This window comes from Eucalyptus grandis, chromosome 8 (assembly GCF_016545825.1).
Source record: "Eucalyptus grandis isolate ANBG69807.140 chromosome 8, ASM1654582v1, whole genome shotgun sequence".
Classification (NCBI taxonomy): Eukaryota; Viridiplantae; Streptophyta; class Magnoliopsida; order Myrtales; family Myrtaceae; genus Eucalyptus; species Eucalyptus grandis.
This window is the reverse complement of record NC_052619.1, coordinates 61,841,453-61,867,672: the sequence shown is the minus strand read 5'-3', so window position 1 is coordinate 61,867,672 and position 26,220 is coordinate 61,841,453. Positions and strand designations below refer to the sequence as shown.

At 37.9% G+C, this 26,220-nt stretch overlaps 1 protein-coding gene across 1 annotated transcript; it reads right to left on the bottom strand.

Annotated features, from left to right (window-relative positions):
• Window positions 1-13,594: 13,594 nt before the first annotated feature.
• Window positions 13,595-25,898, bottom strand: LOC104415485 (acyltransferase-like protein At1g54570, chloroplastic). Its single transcript, XM_010026786.3, is given in 14 exon segments — window positions 13,595-13,783; window positions 13,785-13,962; window positions 14,106-14,191; window positions 14,589-14,702; window positions 15,360-15,729; window positions 16,860-16,993; window positions 22,956-23,064; window positions 23,664-23,785; window positions 23,976-24,082; window positions 24,175-24,279; window positions 24,386-24,544; window positions 24,920-24,975; window positions 25,115-25,166; window positions 25,387-25,898. Coding segments are annotated over 14 exon segments (2,151 nt in total). The 5' UTR covers window positions 25,823-25,898; the 3' UTR covers window positions 13,595-13,660.
• Window positions 25,899-26,220: the final 322 nt, after the last annotated feature.

Sequence of the window (26,220 nt, the reverse complement as noted above, 5' to 3'; positions counted from 1 at the left end):
CAGAAGGTTCCTTGGAGCACTCTAAACCAAAAAGAGTCGCAATCCACTCTTAGCCTAAAAAAAGCAACAGAGAAACTGAGAAAACATTCAAAAGGAAAAAAATAAAATAAAATTGAAACTTGACGTGCACCCTCAAAGCAAAATGGTATTTTAATACTATCTAGAATGTACAATTCTAGAAATCTTGGGGTTATCCGGTAAACAGAACTGAAGCAAATAAATAGTGAGTGAAAATTAATGTGGAATGCAATGCAGCAACAAGAAAATTGAAAGGAGTGTTGAAAAAGAGAGAGAAAGAAAAGTACTTTGAGAGGGAAACCATTGTCTAGCTGGGTCTGGTTCTTTGTTGGCGCTTGTAACTAATCGGAAGGTCGTGCAGAGGAGAGGGAGTTCTTCCATTTTTCCTTGTGAAGCACTAGGCTCACACCCATAGTACTGATAGATAAGTGTAATCGGCCGGCTGATCTAGAATTCCCTTATCAGTGCGGCTTTAGGAATTTCTTATCAAGTCAGACCTTTTTTCACCACCGTAGAAACTATTTTAAAAGTTTGATCTTTACACATACAAGTCATATCAAGTTTGGATTGGTCATCTGAGTCTCAACTAAATTAAGATTTGGCCTTCTGTCTTAGAAAAATCTGTAATGGCAGATTGTCAACTTCTCGTGAGAATTCGAAACTCATAAAAAAATGTTTTGAGTACAGAAAATGAAATGAGATTAAGTACAATAAAAAAATGAGATGATATTAAGGATAATAATCCGTGGGAACATATATCAAGAATTGCCAATGAGCCATTGAGTCATGTCTAACCTAAGGTTGATCTTTCCATCTAAAGAAAAGATCTTATCATCGAAGAGGGCCTAAACAAACTAACAGTAAATGAGAGATATCAACTAGAATTAAGACCGCTAGTTTGGACTATCAATCGAACGAGAATTGCCGAATACACACCGGTTGGGTTTTGATAGAATGCCAAATTCATGTCATGCCTTCCCTATCAGCTAAGGGCACATTGATTTGGCCCATTCGTCAAGGTGAAGGATAAATCTATGCAAAGGCATCAACTTTGTCAAAGCCGAAGGAATATAGGAAGCAGCCACATGGGGCCAAAAATCCATTGTAGTTTTCTTTGTTTTCATTTTTCAGTTTTTTCTAGGCTTGAAGATGTCGCCATCTGACTCTTGAAATAAATTTAACTTCTTTTAGATTTTGTCAAAAGATTGTCATTGTCCCATCCAAAACCCATAGGAAACGGCATAAAAAAAAAAAAAAAACTAAGAGAAATAACATCAGTTGAACACAAATTGTCATTTGTAGCAAATTATCAATTTTGTCTATAATCGTTAACACTTAGCACCGCCGGTAGGGTAAAATCTTAAAATAAACCAAAAGTAATTTTATATTGTAATAATTTATGTTTTTAATGTCTTTCACAATATCAATATTCATAATTTACGGAGGAAAATATTTTTGTGAGGAGTTCACATGAATGTCACTGCTGCGGTTTCTTATAATTCTTGGTTTATTTTCTTCCTGTTTTTGGCTCTGGAATTGTCCCATGTCTTCAGAAAAGCCTTGCAAAGAAAAGACATGACCTCCAGGAATTTTCAACCAAAACCGAGTAACAAGAGAACATTGAGATCCTCTCGTGGTTAATGTTGGAAATATGCTTCCAGTTTAAGCATAAAGAGGAAACTTTCCTAAACTAAGTAGGTGGCATGATTGAATAGGTTTCCTAATTAAATGGTTTTGTAATTGGAGTAAGATTCCTAAAAAAATTCGTATTTTGGATCCAACTATTGTCTATATATAAGAAGTGTCCTCATTATGAAGGCAACTTCTTATGAATTACACCTTGAAGCAATCCAAATGTGTTGAGCCCAACTGATCTTGTTGTAAGATTTGTGAATTTCTTTATAAGATTGAAAGATTATTTCATGAAGAATGTTAGGCTAAACACTTTGTGAGGTATTCAATGTAACTAGAATTGGAAAACACTAAAATATTTGAATGACTCGAATATAGTTGTAATCTACATTGCATTGTTTTTTTTATAATAAATTTTTATGTTGGTCTCCCCGCTAATGTAGATCGTATCAACTAAACCACGTAAATTTTTGTCTAATTTATTTTCTTATCATTTATATTTTATAGTTCAATCGTTTGATTTTTGCAACAATTAAAGTGAATGAATTATAAAAATACAAACTAAGTGAGACCAAAAATGCAAACAAAGGCTTGCCAGAATTTTTGTATTGAATTGGTGTGGAGAACTCAAAAATAGTAATATGGAGGTGAATAATAACCATTTTAGTTAGAATTTGATTTTGAAATAAAAATAGATTTTTTTTTTTATTTCTAAGTGAAAATACGTATTTTACAACAATACAAAATTTATGTTCTTGAAATAGAAATTCATTTGATAATAATACAAAATTTCACCCTCTTGGGCGACGGTGATGACGGCGGGTGGCACTGATCGGTAGGGGCAACTAGCGATTGGAGGGAGGCCATCGATAGTAGGCGGTGGTCAGCAGTGGGTGGCGATGGACAGCGAATGATGAATGGAATTAGCAAGCGGTGGTGGGTGGACAACTGGTGAGTACTGAGGATGAGCAATGATAAGAGCTTTTACTTCTTATTTCTATTCCAAACCTATTTTTGAAATAAAAATTTGTTCCATAAATTAAAAAAAATGAAATTGCATTGCCAAATGGATTTTTATTCTAGAAACAAGTCTAGAATAGAAATTGAATGGTTATCATGCACGCTCGGACCAAAAATAGTTATTTAAAGATGGATCATATGCAACTAACGTTGACACTAGGGGTATGCAAAAAAACCAAAAATCGCTCGGACTGGACCAAAACCGATGGTTCCCAAAGAAACTAGTCCGATTTCGATTCCAATTGGGTAATGGTCTAGTCCCCAATTCCAAAAGTGGAACCACCCACCCGAATCAAACCAGTATCGTGTGTGTATATATATAAATTTTGATAAATTTTCCAAAATTTTTTTTTTAGAAAGATGAAAATTCTAAAATCTCTAATATGAAGCTCAACCCCCATTGATCAAGTGTTCATCTCATCTCCCTCTCACCTCATCTAAGTCATCTCTCTATCTCTCACTCATGGCCTTGACTCTCAAGCTCAATGCCCATTGACTTACAGTCTCAACTCTCAACTTTAAATATAAGCCCAATCTTTTTACTAATCTTGTAATTAAGAATAGAAATTTTTTTTTGTTTTGCTTTACTTTGGCTTACTAGAAAACATTGCACTGAGTGCAACAAGCTTGGTGGGACTAGTTCTATGGACCAATCCAAGAATTAGATTGAACTGATGGTTTGGTTCTTGAGTAAATCCATGGAATCAATGGATGATTCCTGATCCCAATTTTTAGGAATCGGTTCTTAGTAAGCGGTTTTCAATTTTAAGGTAGAAATCGCTTATCTAGACCATGCTCATCTCTAATTTCACAGGAATCTTTGGGAGCAATAGAAATCGAGTTCAAATCTTTTTGAACCTTTATTCAGCTCTCTTTCATAATACATATCATGAGATCTACAAGGATCTGATAAAAGAGATCTTCATAACAATTAGCATCGCATACCACAGCCTTATTTCCAATCAAGTAAGAAATTGTACTGCAAAGCCTTATTTCTCAACTTGGTGAGCATGATTAATGGTTATTAGTATGATAGCATCTGAAGAAGGCACGCGTAGGCCAGCTGACTTCTGGGTTTACCTTCCCCCTTCCACATGTTTTTTCCAAAAGAAAATAAGATTTTTCGTAAGTTAAATGAAATTATATTTGCCGCTACGGTTCATGGAATCTTTAAAACTTGGATGACGTTATTTTTTTAATAAAAAATTTCTAATAATTTGACTGCGCGTGACATAGACAGATGTGACATTGAATCTTATCTAAAATTATAAGTTGCATTATACATTTCTTGAAGAAACTTTAGAAAAATGCGATTAACTTTAATTGAAAAGCGACTCTTTACCCAACTCAAATATTTGAAGAGCGACATGCGGTGACATTGATAGACAAAAAAATGATTTGTATGAGTAAATCTATTGCACACCAGCTAAACTACGCATTATTTAGTTGATTTATCCATCAATTTGCAAGTGCTTTTGTAGAAGTACAAGCCAGCAAGCTGTCACGGATGCCGTTCGCACATTGATTAATTCACCAACGCAGATAGCTTTTCATTCAAGTCTGGTCGAAGACAGACGGTCCACATCGAAATTAGAAAAACTCGATGTGCTTGTTATTCGTCCCCAACAGGTTAAATGACCCTCATCAGTGAGGAAGAGAGAGAGAGAGAGAGAGAGATTACATTTACAATAGAGCAGCCATCACTTTTTCATTAAACAAATCATCAACTTTCAAGTAGATGTGGACATGCGTGCTTCCGAATATCTCACGGCATCAGAATCTTCCCCGAAATCTTAGTATGGATGCGTACCAAAATTATGTTATAAGGTTGCGACTTTCATATGATGTAAGAATGATATTATAAGTTTTGGCTTGAGCTTTCGAGAAGACCGGCCTACAGTGGGAGATTCTGTGCTCCAGGCCCAAGCCAACAATTTATCGGACCAGTGCCTTTTGTAATTTAGACTGTTTGATAAAATACATTAAAAAAATTGCACGGTTGAATGATTTCAGAAAAATAGTAACTGATAATCGTTTTAGGGAAAACCATCAACTTTGGAAATTGTTGATGTCGCTATTGATTAAGGATAAGTAGGACATTTGACTGCAATTACTCATTGATTGAGTTCCAATAAATCGGAATCGGTGGGTATCATTCTGGTTCCCGGCTCCAAGTGTGGAATTGCACTAGGACTGATAATATTTATAATTTATAAGAAAAATTTTCAAACAAAAAAAATGAAAATCCTAAAATCCCTAATCCGAAACTCAACACCCACTGATTAAGTGCTCATCTCACTCCCACTCTCACCTTGTTTGAGTTGTTTCTCTATCTCTTATCCATGGCCTCGACTCTCAAGTTCAACGTCCATTGATTCACAGCCTCAATTCTCAACTTTCAATTTAAGCCCAATCTCTTTAATGTTCTTGCAATTAAGAATGGCGAAGTTCTTTGTTTTGTTTTACTTTGTATTGCTAGAAAATGTTGCATTGAGTGCATGAATCTTGGCAGGATCGGTTCCATGGACACATTTGAGAATCGGACCAAATCGGCAATCCAATTCTCGGTTGGATTCATGGAGCCAATGGGTGAACCCTCGTTCCAATTTTTTGGAATTGATCCTTAGAACTGCCTACCTGGACCATACTCACCCATTGTCGACACTATCTTATTTACCATTTTATTCAAAACCCACTCTATTTTTCTCAGTTAAATAACATTTCATCTTACAAAATTACTATGTCCCAAATAGCATTCTACACCATCAAAAGGAAAAACAGAATAATACAATAGAAAAAGGAGAAGCTAAACCGTAACACGCAACATTTTTCTTAGCTACAAGATCAACATAACTCGGCTGGTGATGGTTACATATTATTTGTCATTGAGGATTTGTCGTTTGAGGGATGAATGATGGATTTTAGCTATTTCATGGTACACTAAATAGGAACTAGTTCACTACAAATCAATTCATGAATAGTTTTAAGATGCAATTGAAGAACAACGCTAAGTATGATATTGTAGGTGTTGGCAATGTCAATATCAAAATACATGATGGGATCATGAGAATATTGGCTAGACTGTAGCATGTTCCAGATTTGAAAAAGAACCTAGTTTTCTTAAGTGCCCTAAATTTGGCCATGTGTTGGTATACTTCAAAAGTTGAAGTTATTAAGGATCAAGGGATCAAGCATAGTGACCTATATGAGCTCCATGAGGAGATAATGATGAATTTTACTGTAAAGAGGTCACATATATTTATTCGAGAGTCTAAATTATGACACATGCATTTAGTACACATCAACGAAAAATGCCTGAAGGATCCAAGTGAACTAAATTTATTGTGTGGTTATTATTAATTGGTAATTTATATGTTTTATAGGGTTTTTATTTACTATTTGCACCCTAAGTGTAACCAATTGCTTGTATAAATACATATGATATAATCTTAATTGGAGTTGAGCCGCCATAAACACTTTGTCATTTTTATCTTTGACTCTAGGCATCAACAATTATGTGGCTGAGGAATTGAATTTATACATGCTATGACTTAAGCAAATGGCGGAAAGTGCAGTTATGTATGACTACAATGATTTCATAGTAGATTCACTTAGATGTTCATAGGATACCCTTGCCTAGCCACCGATGGGACTCAGCCTCATTAAGTCACCGCGAGGTCAGCCTCATCGAGGCTGAGCGACACCACACTTGATTGGTCTAAACCTTGAATGCTCACTCTACGATCGCCGTTGTCATGTACCTTTTGTCACTCTCCGCTCGCATAACTCTCTTTGCCCTCCTCTCCGCCTTCACCTTCTACTTCCTCTACAAATCTTGCCAACGCAAGAACCTCCCTCTCGTCACCTTTAACATGGTAGTGGCGACGCTCTCTCTCTCTCTCTTCTCAGATGCAAGCTCTTCTTCATCTCCTAGACCAGCACTTCCATAGCCATAGCTTGTCGCCTTTTCTCTCGCCTCGCCTCCAACAGTCTCCCGTTCGACCTTGTTGACCCACAGAACTATTCGCCCAAATTTGGCAAGGCAAAGACCTTGTCAATGGCTAAGTGAGCTCGGCCTCCCTCGGCCTGCCCAAATCAAGGAGAGGCCAAGGAAGAGAAGCCTCACCCAGCCACAATGGAGGCTCAAGCTAATCAATCGGGCTTTCTTTGCTGAGGGCTGGTGAGGCTCTTCAATGGCCGGGCGAGGTCATTGGCCCTCGTTTGGTTAGTTGATGGTAATGGTTAGTGATTGGTTGGGAGGAAGAAGAAGAAAGAAGGAAAGAGAAAAAGAATTTTAAAAAAATGAGAAAGAAAGAAATATGAGTTAGTTTGATTGTAGAGTTATTTTCAAGAAAAAATAATCAACTTTTTTCTATTCCGTTTGTTTCTTTCGGCCCTTTCGAAATCTATTCTCACGAATAAAAAAATTTACCAAATGAATTTTTATATTTTTTTTGTTCTCGAGAACAAAAGAATATAATCGGATACTGTTCAGCGACCGGCCAAACATACCCAAAGTGTCTTCCAATTTTACAGGTCAGTGCTGTTAAACAGCAAGTGTTTGATGCTGTTCTTGACGAGAATCTGCCCATTTTTCCTTCACTTTTTGCATGCATTGATTGTTGTACAAGATAAATACTCTCTCTCTCTCTCTCTCTCTCTCTCATATTTAATTATATTTTTGTTGTAATTAGTTATAAATTCATAACCATATCATGGATACATTACACGCACGCCATAACCATTTTTCTAATTTCTATAATCATTCAGTTATCTCAAATCTTAAATGGAAAGGTAGTGCGACTGTAATTTCAATGATATTATTGAAGTTGGTATATGATTCAAATCAAATCTTGCATTATTGCTTGCTTGAGGATAATATCTATCGTGCTTTTATTACATCGAGTTATGTAATGCCACGTTAAAATAAATTAAAAACCGCTCCACTCATGCGAGGGAAGAGCTGCTAGCCTTGATTAAGAGAATCGACTGGGATAAGTCAATAGTTGATAGCTTATATTATATTCTCTTGGGCTCACAAATATTATTTTCTTTTTAATAGTAGCATGGCAATTACTTAATTGATTGTGTTTTTGTAAAGATAAAACTGACAAAGCACCAAAATAATAATAATAATAATAATAATAATAATAATAATAATAATAATAATAATAATAATAATAATAATAATAATAATAATAATAATAATAATAACAATAACAATAATAATAATAACAATAATCAATTACTTTAATGTGTTAAATGAATAATAATAATAATAATAATAATAATAATAATAATAATAATAATAATAATAATAACAATAATAACAATAACAATAACAATAATAATAATAAGCAGATGAATAACAACAATAACAACAACAACAACAACAACAACAACAACAACAACAACAACAACAATAATAATAATAATAATAATAATAATAATAATAATAATAATAATAATAATAATAATAATAATAACAACAACTACAACAATAATAACAATAACAATAACAATAATAATAATAATAACAATAATAACAATAATAATAATAATAAGGGTTGGAAAATAATAAGTCACATAATAAGTTAATTTAATTACAAATAATTAGAAAAAATAAGTCCTGGGGTTGCACGGCAAAGACATGGAAACCAAGCTCTAATCACCGTTTTTGAATGATTAGGCCTTTGACTAATTCACTTCTAGTTGCTGCCCAAGAAATTGAAAAGGGAACACCCAACATGATTAGAAAAATCATGTTAATCAATATAGACAAACCGCTACTTACTGCAAGGAAAAGCAGCGCATTATTGTGTAAAGCATCAAGATAATCTGAGTGGTTTTTTTTTAGTGAAGATAGATGAAAAGCAAAGATACCCTAATATAGAATTTCATGAGATCAATTGATGCGATCTACATCGATGGTCATAGGATAAGATCGACGAAACTCACTATCAAAACTTATCGAGCTGTATTCCACACTTGATTTCTTCAACATGGTCCCTAGTTACAAATGTCGTGGTGTGACAAGTATTTCTTGAACATGGTCCCTAGTTACAAACGTCGTGGTGTGACGGTGTAAGTCCAATTCAACAATAATAATTCATTTTATATGCTGAAAGCTTTTCCAAATCTATCACCTCATCCATGTCAGTTTTAATAGAGCTCAATCATTTTTTTTACATGAATAGGTGATCTTTCTGGAGATATTGTCTGAAATAATGCACCTGTGGTCAGACTATTGTCTCAAAATATGCATTTCTTTTGCTTAAGCTAGTAATCTATAACAAAGTGTTGGCGCCTTCACCTAATAATAATTTGAACCATGTTAACTCGGGGGAAAAAAGGATATACCAAAATGAAAATAACATAGAAAAAGGAACTAAACATAAAAAAAAAAAAAAAAAACTCAAAAAAATTGCATTAGGTCCCCTCCGCTCAACCTGTCACATTCTCTCTCATGAATATGACATCAAGCAGTACGGAATGGACATTGCTTTCTCATTTTCCTTGCCAATAGCACTTAAAATTAGAAAAAAGAACAAAGGGGTCTTGGCTTTGATTTATTGGGCTGGTGAACCCCAGCAAATTGCAAGGACCACCTCTATTTTTTAATGCTGACAGTAATAGTTGGCCCAACCCATCGTGAGTTGCCAAAAGCAGACTTCATTCAATTGAGATTCAACCTTAAAAGAGTCAACCGCATGCCATAACCAATCAGCCATATCAGATAAACACCACAATGATTGTTTGAAAATATCAATTTAATTCTGACCATGGTCATGGAAGTTGCTTTCTTTTTTATAATTAATTTATATTTGAGATAACATGAACTCACCACCAACCATTTCCTCCATTGGTCTCAATCATTTACTACATCATTGTCATGGTCCTTTTGATTTTATTATCTATTCCTTTGTTTTTATATATAGCGGGATTCTACTTAAAACAATTTTCTTTACAAGATGATTTTCTCGCAATGTATTCCCTAAAACCGGTTAGCAATCATATTAAAAACAATTCAATGAAAACAGTTTCAAATGGCATATACAAAGAATTTTAATTTTCTTTTACTCATATTTCAGGTATGGGCACAGCTACTAACAAGCTAGATGCTTTTGCATCATCCATATAAAAAGTAAAAAAAGGAAAACAAGTAGCACCCAAAGTTCTCAAAAGAAAAACGTCGTTGACACCCAAAGTTCTCAACTTAAATGTCATTTGTTTATCTGTTCACAAGGGACTAAATGGAGTGAAGAGGATGATTGTAAAATGACACGAATGCACCACCGTCCATTTTGCTAATTGAGTTTATTTAGCCAATTTTAGTCTTAAAAAAAAAAAAAAAAAGGCTAACATGGCCAACGCTTATGTGAGCAATATATATATTATTTCTAAATTTTTATTCTTTTTTTTTTTTCCAGCGGGTCGCTAGCTAATCCTCATCGATCACAGGCAAGGGCTAGTCGACCCTCCCTCATGAACAGAAGGGTAGAACCCTCCCCCAATGGCTGGTGAGGATCGCGGGCCCTTACCACTGTGAGCCATCACCACCCTCATTGAAGCGACTGAGTTCTGTTGACAAATCATTTAAGATTTTTTTTTTAAAAGCAAAAATCCTTTACAAAGTATAATTATACTAAATAGCAAAAATATGATTTTTAGCAACTGATTCTTCTAGCTTTTCTTTTGTATTTATTTTCACTCCAACTCCTCACACTACTTAGGTGTGTTTAATAACATTTCTATTTCCGAGAATAATTTCTTTTCAAAAATAGTTCTTTTATATTTTCATTTCTTGGAATAGTTTCTGAGTAAAATAACAGTTTGATAATTGTGCAAAATTTTATTCTTGAAATAAAAAAAATAAAAAGAACGGAATGTGTTTGGTACAATTCACAAGTTTTTTTTTTATGAAGTGGAATTTCTTTTAATTTTTTAATATTTTTTTTGAAATTTTTTTCTTTTTTTTTTATGAGTTTGTTACAATTCACAAAATTCCTCCTCTAGCTAGTCGTTGAGCGGTGGCAAGCAGCAACGGATGACAAGCAGCGGGTGGTGGATGGCGGAAGGTGGCAATCATGATGACCAGCGGGGGTGGTAAGGAAAAAGAAGAAAAGAAAAAAAATGAATTATTTGTAAAAAATAGTTCCCGAGAATAAAAAATTCCTTTTTTTATACTTATTATTGATATTCCAAATATATTCTTTGACCACTTTTTTTTTTTTATTCCGGAGAATAGAAAAATTAACTGACATTACTAAACAAATTTATGTTCTTTTTATATTATTAGGAACAGAAGAACAAAGGAATAAAGAAGTAGAAACTTGCCACGTAGAACCTTAACCACCCCAACCTTACTCAACGTTGTAAGTATTCTCATTGTACATCACCATCCCAACAATGGCTCTTGAAATTTTCTTCACATGGCTTGCTCTTTTACTTCCTCTCCTTCTCCTCCTCCCCTTCTCAGTGAAATGTTTCCACAACAGAAAGAAGAACCGCCCTCCAAGACCTGAGAGCCAAGCATGAACCGCATGCAAGTTTCACTTGTTTACACATCTTACATAGTAGGGGTGTGCATGGTCCGGGCGGGCGGTTCCCGACCTAGAACCGGAACCGCCCGCTAAGGACCGGTTCCGAAAATTGGAACCGGGATCCACTCATTTGTTGCGTGGATCCACCCGAGAACCGGACTGCCGGTCCGGTCCGGTTCCCGGGTGGATCCATGGAACCGATTTTGACGCGAAATATTTTTGGTTTTCAACATAAAACAATTACGTGACATCAAAGCAAGCCAAAGAAAGAAAAATCAAATTTAAGTACGTGGAACAAAGATTCATTTGTTGTAATTATAAATGTATCTTGTAGATAAAAAAAAAAAAAAACGCGAACAGATGGAATGCAACATTCTCCCATTTCCTACTTGCAAATAACCATAGATGGTTAAATTTTCTTTGACCAAAGGTAAAGGTTCCCTAGAGAGTGAGATGAGATGTAGGGTTTCTTTTAGTAATTTTTTTTTAAAAAATATTAAAAAGGTTCCGGTCTGGTCCGGTGGGCGGGCGGGCGGATCCGCCCACGAACCGGGAACCGGACCGGTACCCACCGGTTCCAATTTATTGGAACTGGAACCGGACCGTTCCCTCAAGACCCGCCGGTTCCGGGCGGTTCCGGTCCGGTTCCAGGCGGTCCGGGCGAATCCCGGGTATTTTGCACACCCCTATTACATAGCATGAACAGTTGTGTTGGAAACAAGAAACAGGTCGTGGAAGACGACCTCCACGAGCTCAGATTTCTCAAGTTAGTGCTCAAGGAGGCAATGTGGCCACAGCCTCCAAGTGTAATACTTATCCTAAGGAAAATAATGGGCCACTTCAAGCTGTTTGGCTTCGACGTCGAACCACAGACCTCTGTCCAGGTCAACGCAGGGGCATCTGGCAAGACCCGAGCCTCTGGGAGGGCCTAGAGGAATTTGTGCCTGAAGGTTCAAGGACAGTCCAATCGATTATGAGGAAATCATTTTGAGCCGTTGATGTTCGGAGTGGGACGGAGACGGAGGGGAATGCCTGGGGACTTTGATGGGGATGGGAGTGCTCGAGTTGGCGCTTGCCAATGTGTTGCACTCTTTTGACTTAAAGGCTCAATTATAATATTTTTATTCCTTTCAATGTTTGTTCTTTTGTTCTCCGGAATAAAAAAAGTATATAAATCCGTTTGATAACGTCAATTAATTTTTCTATTCCCTGGAATAGAAAAATGACTGGGGAATATATTTGGAACATAAAAAAAAAAAAAAAAAAAAAAAAAAGGTAACTTCTTATTTTTTGGGAATAATTTTTAGAAATAAATTATTTTTCTTTTCTTTTATTTTTTTTACTTCTTCCTTGCTGCCCTTCGTTGTTGCCCCTCCTATTTGGCCACCGCCGCCACCCTCGCCGGCCAACGGCCACCAACCAACCGCCTTTGCCCCCCTCGACTGTCGGCCGGCCACCTTCGCCGCATGCCACTTGTCAACTGACAGCCGACCCCCTCTTGCTAGTAGACCACCAGCCACTGATTACCATCGCCGACCTCCTCTTGCTGGTCAACCACCAATGACCTTGACTACCATCACCAACCTTTGACCAGTGCCACCACCAATGATCATTAAGGTCACTGCTATCGCCACCCACAACCAATGACAGCGAGACCGCCGCCCACCAATTGGCCAACCAACTACCGTCGCAGACGATCGTCGCCACCGCCGTCGACGACCACCGTGGCCACTACCAACCGTCACTACTCGCCGCCGATTGCCGCAATCGGCTACCTATCAAGGTCGATTGAGGCCGACACCAGCGACACCAGCGGAGTCGGCCGTGGCGGTCATCAATGGCCGGGGTTAATGAGGGGTGGCGACGGTTGATGGTGGTAAGAAAAAATAAAAAAAAATTAAAAGAAATTCTACATTACAAAAAATTTTATGAATCGTATCAAATGCATTCTATTTTTTTTTTTTTTCATTCCAAGAATAGAAATTTTATATAGTTACTAAACACGTTCTTTTATTGAGAATTTATTTTGGAGAATAGAAATAGAAAAAGACTATTTTTGAAAAGAAATTGTTCCCCGAAAAATAAGCGTTACCAAATGAATCCAAAGTTGCCGGACGGGATGAAAGAGGGAGATGTGAGCATAGAGGAAAGGGCTGGCCTAACTGTGTTCAACCTAAACCCATAATTTCAAGGAATATGATACCCATTGACTAAAATGCTTTCCCATTTTCCTCGCTCATTGCTTTAGGATAATACAGATTATCTTCTTTAGATTATTCCAAAAAGCGCTAAACCATCTAAATCTCGACAAAATGTATATCATTTTCACTGGAAAATAGATATACTAAAATGTATTTATAAATGTCTATGTTTGGCTGAGACAAAGGCCGGTTACTCTAAAACGAAATAAATAAGGTCAAAACAGTTTCAGCAATCATCATGAATTATCAAGGCTCAAATGCTGGAATTTCATGTAAAGGAGAATTTAATGCTCTATATATGGCTCTATCAAATATACTTCGATAGGGGTCCTCCTCTCGCTTCTTGAGCAAATAAGCGAATGCAGCTTTCGACACCTGATTTCACTTTCAAGTACAACTCGTTTGCATGTTCTCGATCCTTCAGTGATTCATATCTACCCCTTGTCTCTATGGGCTTCCCAAACAGATAGTACAAGCGGCCAGGCATCCTTGGCAAAATCCCTGGAAGAAAACTTTGTTCATTTGCAACCTCACCGCTCTGACCCTCCCTAAAGCAGGACATAGTTCATGTCAACATAAAAAAGATAAAAAAAAAAAGGTCAGAACATGCTAAATGATTTTCTGATTTAAAAGGTTATCCATATAAAATCTATATACAAAATCTTTCGATCAATCGTGAGTAGGGAGCTACCTCACTCGTGGAGTTTGTCGATTCATGTCTCTGATGTAGTCATTGACAATTGGAATCTTCATGAAATCATCGTAATCAAGTACCAACTGCCCGTTCAAAGTAATAAGCACATCATTATCAAAATAGAATTCTGAAGTACATCATATAAACGAGCAAATTCATTTTAATTTTTAAACTCGCTTTGTGACTCGTTTAACTTAAAATAATAGACAGCAATGGTCAATGCAAAAGTTCACGCAAAAAATGCATCAAAACGTATTTGATTCAGCCTAATTTATACAACCATGTGTGTGATTAACTAAATTAGGTGAAAATATCGAAAGCACACTCGAACTCCGACGAAGGTACAACCAAAAGAGCGCAATGGGCAATAGTCACGAATGCCACAAGAATAGATAAAGTGCTATGCAAGTTTTGAATTCCCAATCTTTGCAGAGGATCATGCTAAATACGAACTTTAATGCAGAAATAGAGAGATCTTACTTCTGCCATATCATCCTCTCCCACGGCTCCAAATGGTATAATTGTGGCACCAAACCGTGCAGCCATTCTAACAAATTCTGGTTGTTCTGGCCAGAATAACTTGTATTCTTCACCCTGCAAATGGAACAGGACAGCGCTGAGGTTAACATTTCAAGGTATTACTTCATTGAAAAGATGCACAAAAAAGCTTGGAAGTGATAACGAGTAACTCTAATCAATACATGTGAGACCTTGGATAACGAATAATCTAAGAGGCAATGGCCGGCCCAAATTGCTCGTGCTCTCAAGTACTTTATATAATGTACGACTAAGAATTTTTGTCTCCGAAAAGGAACTGTCGATGGGCGTTTAACGCCCTTAACTAGAAAATGCGTACTTAACCCTGCAAATATCATCATCCCTCAAGACTCGCTTAGCTTCTTATCCACCCCGACAACAGTATCAGCTCGACTGTTGCCACCACCACCACCAACATCTGAGCTAATTGGCCACGGAATCCGACATTGCTACCACCAACACTGCACGGCCGCCATTTTGAATTCTCCTTCCCCACATGGCTTTACATCTTCACTCATAGAACTTATGTTGCGGAAGATCCTTCTTACCTAAAAGCTTCGAGACATAGTACTTCTATTTGAAAAGTTATTTTCCAGCTAGATTTCTCGTACGATTACATTATTTATTAGGACCATTTGGATGAAAACGAGAGCAAATACGGTAGTTACACTGCAGAAGAGAACTAACTGAACTGAAAGTAATGTACGTACACACCTTACGATGAAGAGCCTCGCGTGCACCACCTGGATAAAGTAGAACGTGAGATTTGGTCGAAAACAATTTGAAGAGGATGCTTCCCGACACAGGAACTGCTCCGAATGCTTTCATCCAATCAACGAGACCAAATTCAGAAGATAGATTTTCCATTCTACTAGAGAACAACATTGGGTGAGCCACCCCACGCACAGCAACGTTCTTCTCTCTCAAGAATTCTTCAACAAGAGAAAAAACCTCGAGTCCCATCAACATGTGATTACCGACCAACAACACCGGTCCTTCAGAAGGAACCCCTGAAAGGCCTCTAACTATCTTCCCATCTTCCAATGTTGAGAATAGTACCGAACCAGATACATCGCGAAATCCTCTGCATTTATCCAACCACAGCATCAGACTAAAACTGACTGGTTGCAATCAATGAATCAGCATGTAAAATCAGCGTTTGTGGAATGAGTGTGGCCATCCATGTTTGTGCTGGGCCCGAGGCGGCCACTGATGGTGTTAGAGTTGGTAATAAGAGATCATATAAACAAATGACATTTAAGTTGAGAACTTTGGGTGTCAACGACGTGTTTCTTTTGCAAATCACAGGACGAGAATGGCTTTACCCTGAGATTTCAGGCTTCAGCTGGTGATGAAATCAAAGTCATGCACTAATGCAGCAGAAAAAAATCGAATGAGATGTAGCAAACGAAATAGAAAGTGAAGTAGCAAATAATCAGATAGCAAAGACTTGACAACCCAATCGTCTGGTTTGAAACATTTGCTGAATAATTTAGTTCTTCAAACAAATGTAGAAGATATATTAGCTTCAGGAGAGGAACACCATAAGTGCCTTAACTTGTGTATGGTGCTCACTTTAATGCAACAATTTGTCCCTAGCTTACTTAAGTGCCAAAATAGGAGAAAAAAGATCATTTCAATGCCTCCAACAAAAAATTCCGATTAGAGAAATTATGTGGTTTTATAATTAATTTTTTTATCTAAAGTGGTATGTTTTGACACTGAAGTGATTACTTATTAAGTTGTTATACAACGTCGTTTAGGGGTTTTCTTAGCACTAAAGTGATATCTTTTTCATTAAGATTGATACTAATATGATTACTTTTTTAACAACGATTAACAATGAAGTGATTATTTTTTTATAATGACTAGCACGAAAGTGATCACTTTTTAACTTACTACATGACCTTATTTAGAAATTATATGTTGATTGGACACACCGACAAACCACGTAGGATTGAGAAATGAATAATATATTACCACGTCAGACTTTCGATGACTCAATTCGAAGTTGACATTTAACTTATTGTTTTTTTTTAAAGTGACACTTAAATAAGCCGGTGAAAAATTATGGTATTGAAGTGAGTGTCGTACATAAATTAAGGCATCTCTAGTGTTCTTCTCTCTATTAGTTTCCATTCAGAGAAATCTCATTCTATTCCAATCAGGAAAGAGCAAGAAAAGACAAGCAGAAGTCTTTGTTTGGAGAATTACCCCGCTATTTGATTGAAAAATAGTTTGTATTCTGACATGCTAGGAGGCAGGAAATCCAAGACGTAATCATGCCTCTTCGTTCGACGGTATGTGTGGGTACCTTTGATGACGCTCAGCAAACTAATTCCATCTTCCTGCAATCTCGGTCTAATTACTGGTGGATAGACAGGGAGCGCCATGAAGAGATATTTACAGACAAAATCTCCTGAAACTCGATGCTAACTTTACGAGCAGGGGGTGATATTTTGAAGAGCCATGCAGTTTCATCATGAGATGCATTCACAAATATATAAATAGAACTGTGAGAGAGACTGTAGATTTCACGAAATTGCAAGATCGCATTTGTGTTTTGCACATAATCAACAGGAAATTTAACTTTCCTATGTTCCAAATTTCCCAAGGAGCTAAGACTACGATCCATCATCAGCCACAAGTATTACACGATGATGATCTACTTGCTATTTTCTAACTAAGGGTGAGCAGCTTCAAGGTCAATTTTGTTTTCACTTGAAATATAGAACCTATCCGTGGAACAAGTTCCCAAATTTAGAACTTAGAAATCACCCTGCATATTTTGGAATCTGGGACATACAATGCCATAAGTTTCAAGATCTACACAGGTTTTAAATATATTTTTAATTGAATGATTGCAATGAATTATTATTTGTAATGACTATTATTTGTCATTATAATTCACTGACCACAACTTATATTTAGACATATGAAGAATATAAAATATTAACAAAATAAGTTTCAATCATGGATATGGCGGAAATGAAGACTCAAACTAATAATTCCAAATTTTATGCTCATCATCAACACCATCGAATATCACAAGATTGCGCGAGGACATAAAATAAGAAAAACATAAAGACTTATTCCAAGTTTTGTGACATCTTCTATTTTCAATCAATTGAGACGGGCATTTCGTTGGCAGATAGTTCTTTCCAAAACTAGTCTATCAAAAAGATTCTAATGCATTAGACTCGAGAATTTAACTAGACCTTCGACCGACCTAATCTGCAAGGATCATTATGGCACAATTAAAAATCGATTAGAGATCAGAAATATGTCGACTCGACAGAGGCATGTGATCAAGTGTGGGTGATTCCACTAGATCGCACAATTCTTGTCGATCGGCACTGGATCGACTCTTTTGTCAATTGGGTACCATATGTTCGTATTTGAAATCTTGAGATTACCCCAACAACCGAAAGTCGCTAATGTGTCAAAGATGTACATTGTGACTTGAATTAATCGACCACAAGTCGAAAATTTCTAAAAGCTTGCATAGATGGGCTCATGCAATCAGAGTTTTTCAGCAAATTAATCAAGGAATGGCTAATTTGGCTTGAGAAATTAGTAGGCCCACCCTTGGTCGTGCTTATGGGACTTAAGTTAGTTCTATGGACAAGTGAAGATGTGAATTGAAGTGTGGTGTCATTGGATTAATTTATGGACTTTAATTGTACTCATTTGGAAGAGAATTGATTAGAATTGGAGAATTTAATGTATAAGACTCCATATCACAGCGGAAAATGAAATTGGACCTATTAAAGGTTATTGTGGAGAATTGAGATAGTGGATCCTAGGTCATGGTAGTTGGGACAAAGGAAAGAGAAGATTACAAGTGGAGGGTTGAGATCAAATCCCAAAAAGGTGGGATGTCACTTCCCCCTTGTCTCTATTATCTTCTTCATTTGGCCTTGGAATTCGAAATTGGGGGGAGAAAGGGAGAGAGAGCAACTAGACCAAGCCAGCCCGACCACCCTTCGCTCGCTCGCTCGCTCGTCGCTGCTTGCCGTTCGCCGTCGCCGCTCGACCGCGTGCGCGTTGTCCCGCGTGCAAGCTGCTCCGCCTTCGTCCTCCATCCAACATCATCATCCGGTCACCAGCCATTGCTCACCGTTCGCCAGCCACCGTCAAAGCCAGCCAAGACCACCGGTCGTTGCCCAAGCTACCGCAGCCCCTCTCTGCAGTTTCCGCACCCAACCAACCACTGATGCACCCTCCTTCGAGCTTGGACAATAGCTGGAAGTTCCAGCCCTAGTCGGATCTTTGAGGAGCGTTTTCGGGTTCTTCCCGACCTCCTTTTGGTGTTGCTCCGTGTAGATTTGTCGTCGGCCTTATCATGCTCTTTGCCGGAGACTCGTTGGAAAGCAATTCCGATGAGTTTATCTCACTAAATATTGATTAGAGGGTTAATGATGCCTTAAGTGTGTTTAGCTTAGGTTGATTGAGATTAGGTGATTAGATTAGTTTATTTAGTTGTTGATTAGATTAAGGTATTTAATTAAGTTAAAGTATATTTAGTTTAAAGTTAAGTAGGTCTATTTTAATATAAGCCTTCATGTGACTTAAAGGAATTTATTTCTAATTTAAATAAATGTTTGAGAAATTCTTTGATTATTTAATAATACACTATATTTCGAAAATTATTAAAATATTATTATTTAAAAAAATCAAAAAAATTATTTTGACCTCAATTGCTCAGAATTTCATGTTGATCGTTGTTGTGTATTTAGAATTTGGATTTGATGAGCGGATAATGCAAATTGAGTGTTGATTATGAAAAATAGAGATTTTATTCAAAAAATCCAAAGTGTCGGGTTTAGCACTGAAATTGGATTTTTAAGGATTAATATTGTAATTGAAGTATGCGAGTGAAATGTAAAGTATCCAAGGATCAGTATTGAATTGTCGTGTGCTGGTTGAAAGACTCGACCGTAGTAGTGGCTAAGCCAACTGGACCTTTATTCCTTTAGAAACGCCATCAACAGAGTGACATGGCTCGGAGTCGCATGATGAGGCTAGGCCAAGTTTGGACCCATGCTCCTTCGGGAATGCCATCGACGCGGTGATGAAGTCGCGCTCCAAGGGGAAGCGTGCACAGCATTAATGCCGGTAGATAGCCGAACCTTGAGTTGGCTATGCCGATGTGTGGCAGTGAATAATAATTAGAACGTTCGCTATGATTGTGAATTGATTGTGTTCCAATGGGTTAAGTTATTATTACTTGTGATTAAGTGATATGAACTGTACTAACCTGCAGGAAGAAAATAAGACGAGATAAGTCTTTTGTGTTGCGTGGCTAGACCACTCTTGGGCGTATTTTCTTTCTAATATGGGTTTAGGAATGGTGAACTTGCTGAGACAATGTCTCACCCAGTTGTGGGAATATATTACAGGGTCGTAGATGGTAGGACCTCGGGAGAAAAATGGCATCCTAGTGCACATTGTTGAGCGGGTGCACAATTTTCCTAACCTTGAGAGCCATTGGGTCTACAAGCTGATCAGGACCACCATATGGATTCAAGAGATCGAGGATGTTAGGGTACCGCATAGGTTTAAGGCATGGTTCTGTTTTGGGGCTAATGGCTTTAGGATTGGTCCACTCGATAGTTTTGATATTCCACTTGCTGTAGTGGATGCTATTTTGGGTGAAGGTGTAGCTGACCTTCCTGATGGGTAGGTGGACAACCCATCGTCTCTGGACCCGGTGCGATCGAGATGTGGAATCGACAAAGAGTCGACTAGTAGTCATAGGGCTGTTCCTCTTTTGGTGGACCGATCCATATTGTGTAGGCCCGACCATTTTTATGCACATGAACTCGACCCATTTTTGGTGCATATAGTCTCTAATCTTGTTAGTGTATGTAAACTCTAGAATGATTATATATGCAAGTATGTTGGTTTGTTTTTGAATTGATTTTTCCTGCTGTCCTATTCCGTAAGTTTTGTTTCTTGAGGGAATGGAGTTTCTTGATGTCGCATTTTACATGACCATGGCGGATTGTTCACGTGTCTTAGGGTTCGGGCGTGACATGCGCACCCCTGAACCGAATGAACAGCCCGCGATGGTCATGGCGAGTCCCAAGGTGATTACTAGCAGTATCAAGAAACCCACAGCAAACACTTATGGGAATCAATTCAAAAACGCATTTACATCAAAGACCATGGCGGATTGTTCACGTGTTGGTCCACCAAAAAGAGAACAGCCCTATGACTACTAGTCGGACTCGTTCATCGATCCCATCTTCCACATTTAGGCGGGTCCGACAACCCCGAATGCACTTAAACGCAGGGAATATCAAAACTGTTGAGTGGACCAATCCTAAAACCATCAAAAAGCCCCCTACGACATCCTCGAACCCTACGAGCCAATGGCTCCCAGGGTTAGAAAAACTATGCACCTGCTTGACAATGTGCACTAGGATGCCATTTTTCTCTGGAGGTTCTACCATCTACGACCTATTTTCCCTGGGATGAACATTGTGTGAAGTTCAGCATCCTCTAAGCCCTATTAGAAAGAAAATACGCCCAAGAATAGTCTAGCCATGCAGCACGGAAGACCACCTCATCTTATTTCCTTCTGCCAGTTAGTCTGATTCATATCATTTAATCACATGTAGTATTAATAACTTAACCCATTAGAACACAATCAATTTCACATAATTCAAATCCTGGCGTTCCAATGTTATTGTTTGCCACACCACCATAGCCAACTCGCGGTTCAGCTAATCTGCGACATTAATGCTAAGCATCGCCTCCCCCCTTTGGAGCGCAGCTTTGTCACCACGTCAATGGCATTCCCAAAGGAGCATGGGTCTAGTTGGCCTAGCCTCTACCCCGAGCCCGTCGCTGATTGGTTTCAACAGAATAAAGGTCCTAGTGGCTTAGCCCTCTTGTGATGATCTTTCAGCAGCCGATAATTCATGCGTCCTTGGATACTTTACATTTCACTGGCATACTTCAATTACAATATTAATCCTTAAAAATCCAATTTCGGTGCCAAACCCGGCAAAATTTTTGAATAAATTCTATTTTTCACAATCAGCATTCAATTTGCATTATCCACTCATCCAAATCCAAATTCTAAATACCACGGCGACAACGGCACGAAATTCGAGTAATTGAGGTCAAAATATTTTATTTTTATTTTTAAATAATAATATTTTAATAATTTTCTAAATATAAGATATTATTAAATAATTCAATAATTTCGAAATATTTATTTAAATCAGAAATAAATTCCTTTAAGTCACATCAAAGCTTATATTAAAATAAACCTACCTAACTTTAAACTAACATACTTTAACAATTAAATACATTAATCTAATCAACAACTAAATAAACTAATCTAATCACCTAACCTCAATCAACCTAAGCTAAACACACTAAGGGCATCATTAACCCCTCTAATCAAGATTTAGTAAGATAAACTCACCGGAATCGTTTTTGAACGGTGAGCGAAGAAACACACGGGCCGACCAACAAATCTAAGGTCGGAAAGAGCTTCGGCAGCTCCTCAAAAGGTCGGCTAGGGCTGGAACTTCCAGCTCTCCCAAGCTCGGAGGAGGATGTGCCGGTGGCTGGTCGCGCGAAACGAGGCGGAGAGGGGGCTCGCAGCTGCTCAAGCAACGACCGGCGGTGGCTCCAGCGGTCTTGGCTGGCTCCGACGGTGGCTGGCGAACGGCGAGTAATGGCTGGTGACTTCGGACAACAATGCTGGACAGTTTCAAGATAGCTTTCTCAATTTTATGAACCTAGAACTTACTCTGCATACTTTGGAACTATACCGTTAGAAACCGGTCCGGTCCTCTGATTCATGATTCTACAATAGAATCATATTCACCCCTATATCTAAGTAGACCATTGGATGTGGATGATACCACGTGCCCTTGGAGTTTGGACTTATAAGTGCCGTAGTCAATTTGGTTTATTGCGACTCAAAGTCTCAAAATAGCTCAAGCAGCACTAGAAATAGTAAATAATTTGAGTACAATCAGTTCAATTCTATGATACGACTAACTCGAAATTAGGTGATTAAATAAGAGAGGCTGATGGACAATACCCACTTAACTTGATTAAACATGTTTCCATCTTAGAAAAAAGTTGTAGTGTTAACTTTTACTATCCAAGCACCGTTGAACCCTATCATAAGGATATCTCAATATAAGCGCCAAACTATATTTTAAATTGAGCTATATTCGTAAAAAGCTCTTTTAGCTCTAGCCTCTATTAAACAAGACACGGCATCGGAAGACACCAACTCCTCGAACTTTGCGACATTAAAATAACATAGATTTCACCTACCATTAGAAGTGCATGTCCATTGTCTTTGAAGTGACGACCTCTGCAGTTCTTCAATGATGTCATAAGCCTTTGGGCTTCATCCCGACTAGGAAGCATGTTATCTTTGCCACTGAATCAATAGAAGCCTCTGAGAAAATGCAACTAACTTTTAACTATGCTTAAATCAGATACATCATTGTCTCTTTAGTGAAAAAACAACTCCCAATTAGTAAGCACATACCATGTGCGTGCATGCATGATGCATTTATCAATAACTATATACATGTATGTTTAGATGCTTATGCATGGAATATATGCTATTGTGCCGAAAGAAACTTCAAAACTATTCACGTAAAGAAAAAGGGATATGGCTGCTACCCCTGCTACAAAGCGAAACCAATTCAAACGAATGCCAGTGCCATTACATATTGCCAAAGGACATATCCCTGATTACTAAAGTAGAAGTACTTCACATGAGTGTGTATATTCATATCTATAAACTGAGAATTAGGCAGCTATTTTCCTTTAGCCGTTGAGAAAGAGTCAGAATGACAATTTCACCAAAACCCATCCTATGACTCATGAGAAGTAGTGAAAAAAATATTGGCAATGGCTGCATATATATATATATAGGAGCAACCAAATAAAATGAAAGCCTAAGAAAAACAATTTGCTACACCAATCTGACAGACATGGCATCATCTTGACAAACAGTTGAGGAGCAAAAACCTGGCTAGTAGAAGCACTTCGGCTTTGACAGCATGAAGACGAGAATTAGTGTAAGAGGCAGCTGATTTAAGTAACTTCAATTTCCAAAGAAGAGTTTCCTTGGTTATTATGTCAGCCAAACCCTGAAACGGGGAATTGATTATTCGGTCTCGAGATAATCAAGAAACAGCCCAGCAAAGGACAAAAACATAGAAAAGGTTTAGCATAGAAGCCTAATAGAAGGCCTGCTATATATCTATTGTAAAGTTTTGAGCAATAAAGTCAAACGAGAAAAGAAAATAAGCCAATGCCGGCAGAGAAAACGCCACCCACTGAGAGACGAGGCAGCAAAGAAGTGAGGTTGACAGACAACTGTTCAAGTGCCATTCTCGGGGGAAGCATATTATCAATATTGGCTGTTGCAATCTTTACCGGGTCACCTGATTCAGAAAGAAATCAAATCTTACTATGGAAAACTCAGAGCATTGTGACATATCATTTTACAAAAAGACTTGAAAGTAGGACTTCATACCCACAAAAAAGCTTATAAGATAGGGGAGCGTGAAATGAAGATTGTCAGACATAGCTTCCAATAACGGGAACAGTGGCTGCAGCTGTGAACGGCCAAATGATGTAGCTAACATGACCGAGAAAAGAACAGACTTCCTCAGAGTCTCAAAGAAGCCTTGTAATCCAGAAGAGTATACCCAATTCATGATTTGCTGGCCAATCTGAAAACTCACCTGGATTAACTAATAAGACAACCAAGTCGATGGAAGGATTACAAGCTGCCACAGCAAGTGCAAGGCATCCTCCGAAGGAATCCCCAACAAGATAAATAGGTTTATGTGGAGATGAGGCATACTCAGCTTTAATGGTTTTCTCAACGAATTTCACCAGACCTAACAAGCATAAATACAACAGATCACAAAAGCTCTTTGTCAAGTCCTCAGTTAGTGTTGCATGCCATTTCAATTCTTATAACATCAGTTGAGTATTAAGAAGAAAATCTTCACCCTTTAAAAGGCTTGTGAACCCATAATAACATCAAGAATTTGAGAAGGAATGGCAGGGATCTAGTATTGAATATAGCTGGAAGCAACAGATAAGAACAATATCCACGCATATGGGACTAAATGGAGTGAAAAGGATGATTGTAAAATGACATGAATGCACCACTGCCCTTTGCATGTTTAGACACCTTTCAAAAACATTCCACTTCACCCTCAGTTGCTATCAGCATCAGCAGCAACTAAAAGGCTTTGAAAGGGAGATACCTTCAAATGGAGTCACATCATAAACAGGGATATGCAAGCATCGAACTTCAAAAGCCCTGCAGTTTTAAGGCATCTGCATTAAGATGCTTAATCATATGCACAAACATAATCATGGAAACAAACAGGCTTCTCATGCATCAATACTTTCCCTCGTAACACAATTCGAACCCAAAATGCTGGAACATGCAAACTCACCTTCCTAGTGCTTTATGGTGCAAGATGAGGCCCCATCCAGTGCCATCAATTTCTGTAGGAAGCAGTAATAGCGTTTTAAAATATTGGCATATTTTACTTGAGATCCACAAAATTAGGCTCCTATAGAATATAGCTCCTGGGTATCAATTAATGCACGAGTACATTATATTCACTTCGTAAAAGCTACAAGCATATTGTCAAAACAAGAATTCCAGTAATCTCCTTATACCCCTACAGTAAATTTCCCAATCAGGCGAGAAACCGGGCATTACCTGGTAGAAAAAGAAGAACTGGAGAATCATTCAAAGGATGTCCACACTCAACAGGGCAAAACCAACGTGGCGGACCTCCATCAGGCCTGATCATATCCCTTGCGCAGTCAAGATAGTCCTTCACACTCTTCGTTCCATAAGCATCATCCCACAACACCTTCAAGCTTTCCAAAGCAACAGTACTTTTTGCTTCTTTCTCCACCTTCTTCTTCCCTACCGCATCCTTCGAAACTGCATATCCCTTTCTCCCAGTCAAAGGACCAATTTTCTCTCTCCCCTCAACAGGAGGAGCTCCATTCAACGCAGCCAATTCAGGAGATGATGGCACTGTTGAGTCTCCAGCAACTGAACTGCTCGCTTGCACTATACACCGAGGCCTGAATCGTGAATTCAACACCAAATAAGGCGACACCCGGAAGGTAACTGATGATGTCATCGCAGTGATACAAAGATTGCACCCTCTTCTTCCCTTTTCCAAAAGTTTGATCTCCACTTGGAAAAGAGATCAAGAGTCCTATTAAGTCACTGAGGGGCCTTGGGAGTTTAGTCAGAAGGTTCGTCGGAACACTCTTAACCAAAAGGAGTCACATTTCATTCTTGGCCTAAAATAAGCACCGAGAGAACATTCAAAAGGAAAATGGAAGATTGAAACTTGAAGTGCCCCCTCAAAGCAAAATGGTATTTTAATATTATCTAGAATGTACAATTCTAGAAATTTGGGGTTATCTGGTGGACAGAACAAACCCAAGGAAAGTTATGTTTGTAAAAAATTCTAAAAGATAGTGTTTATTTTGAATAAAGAAATGCATATTATAATATCTTAAGCGCCTATTT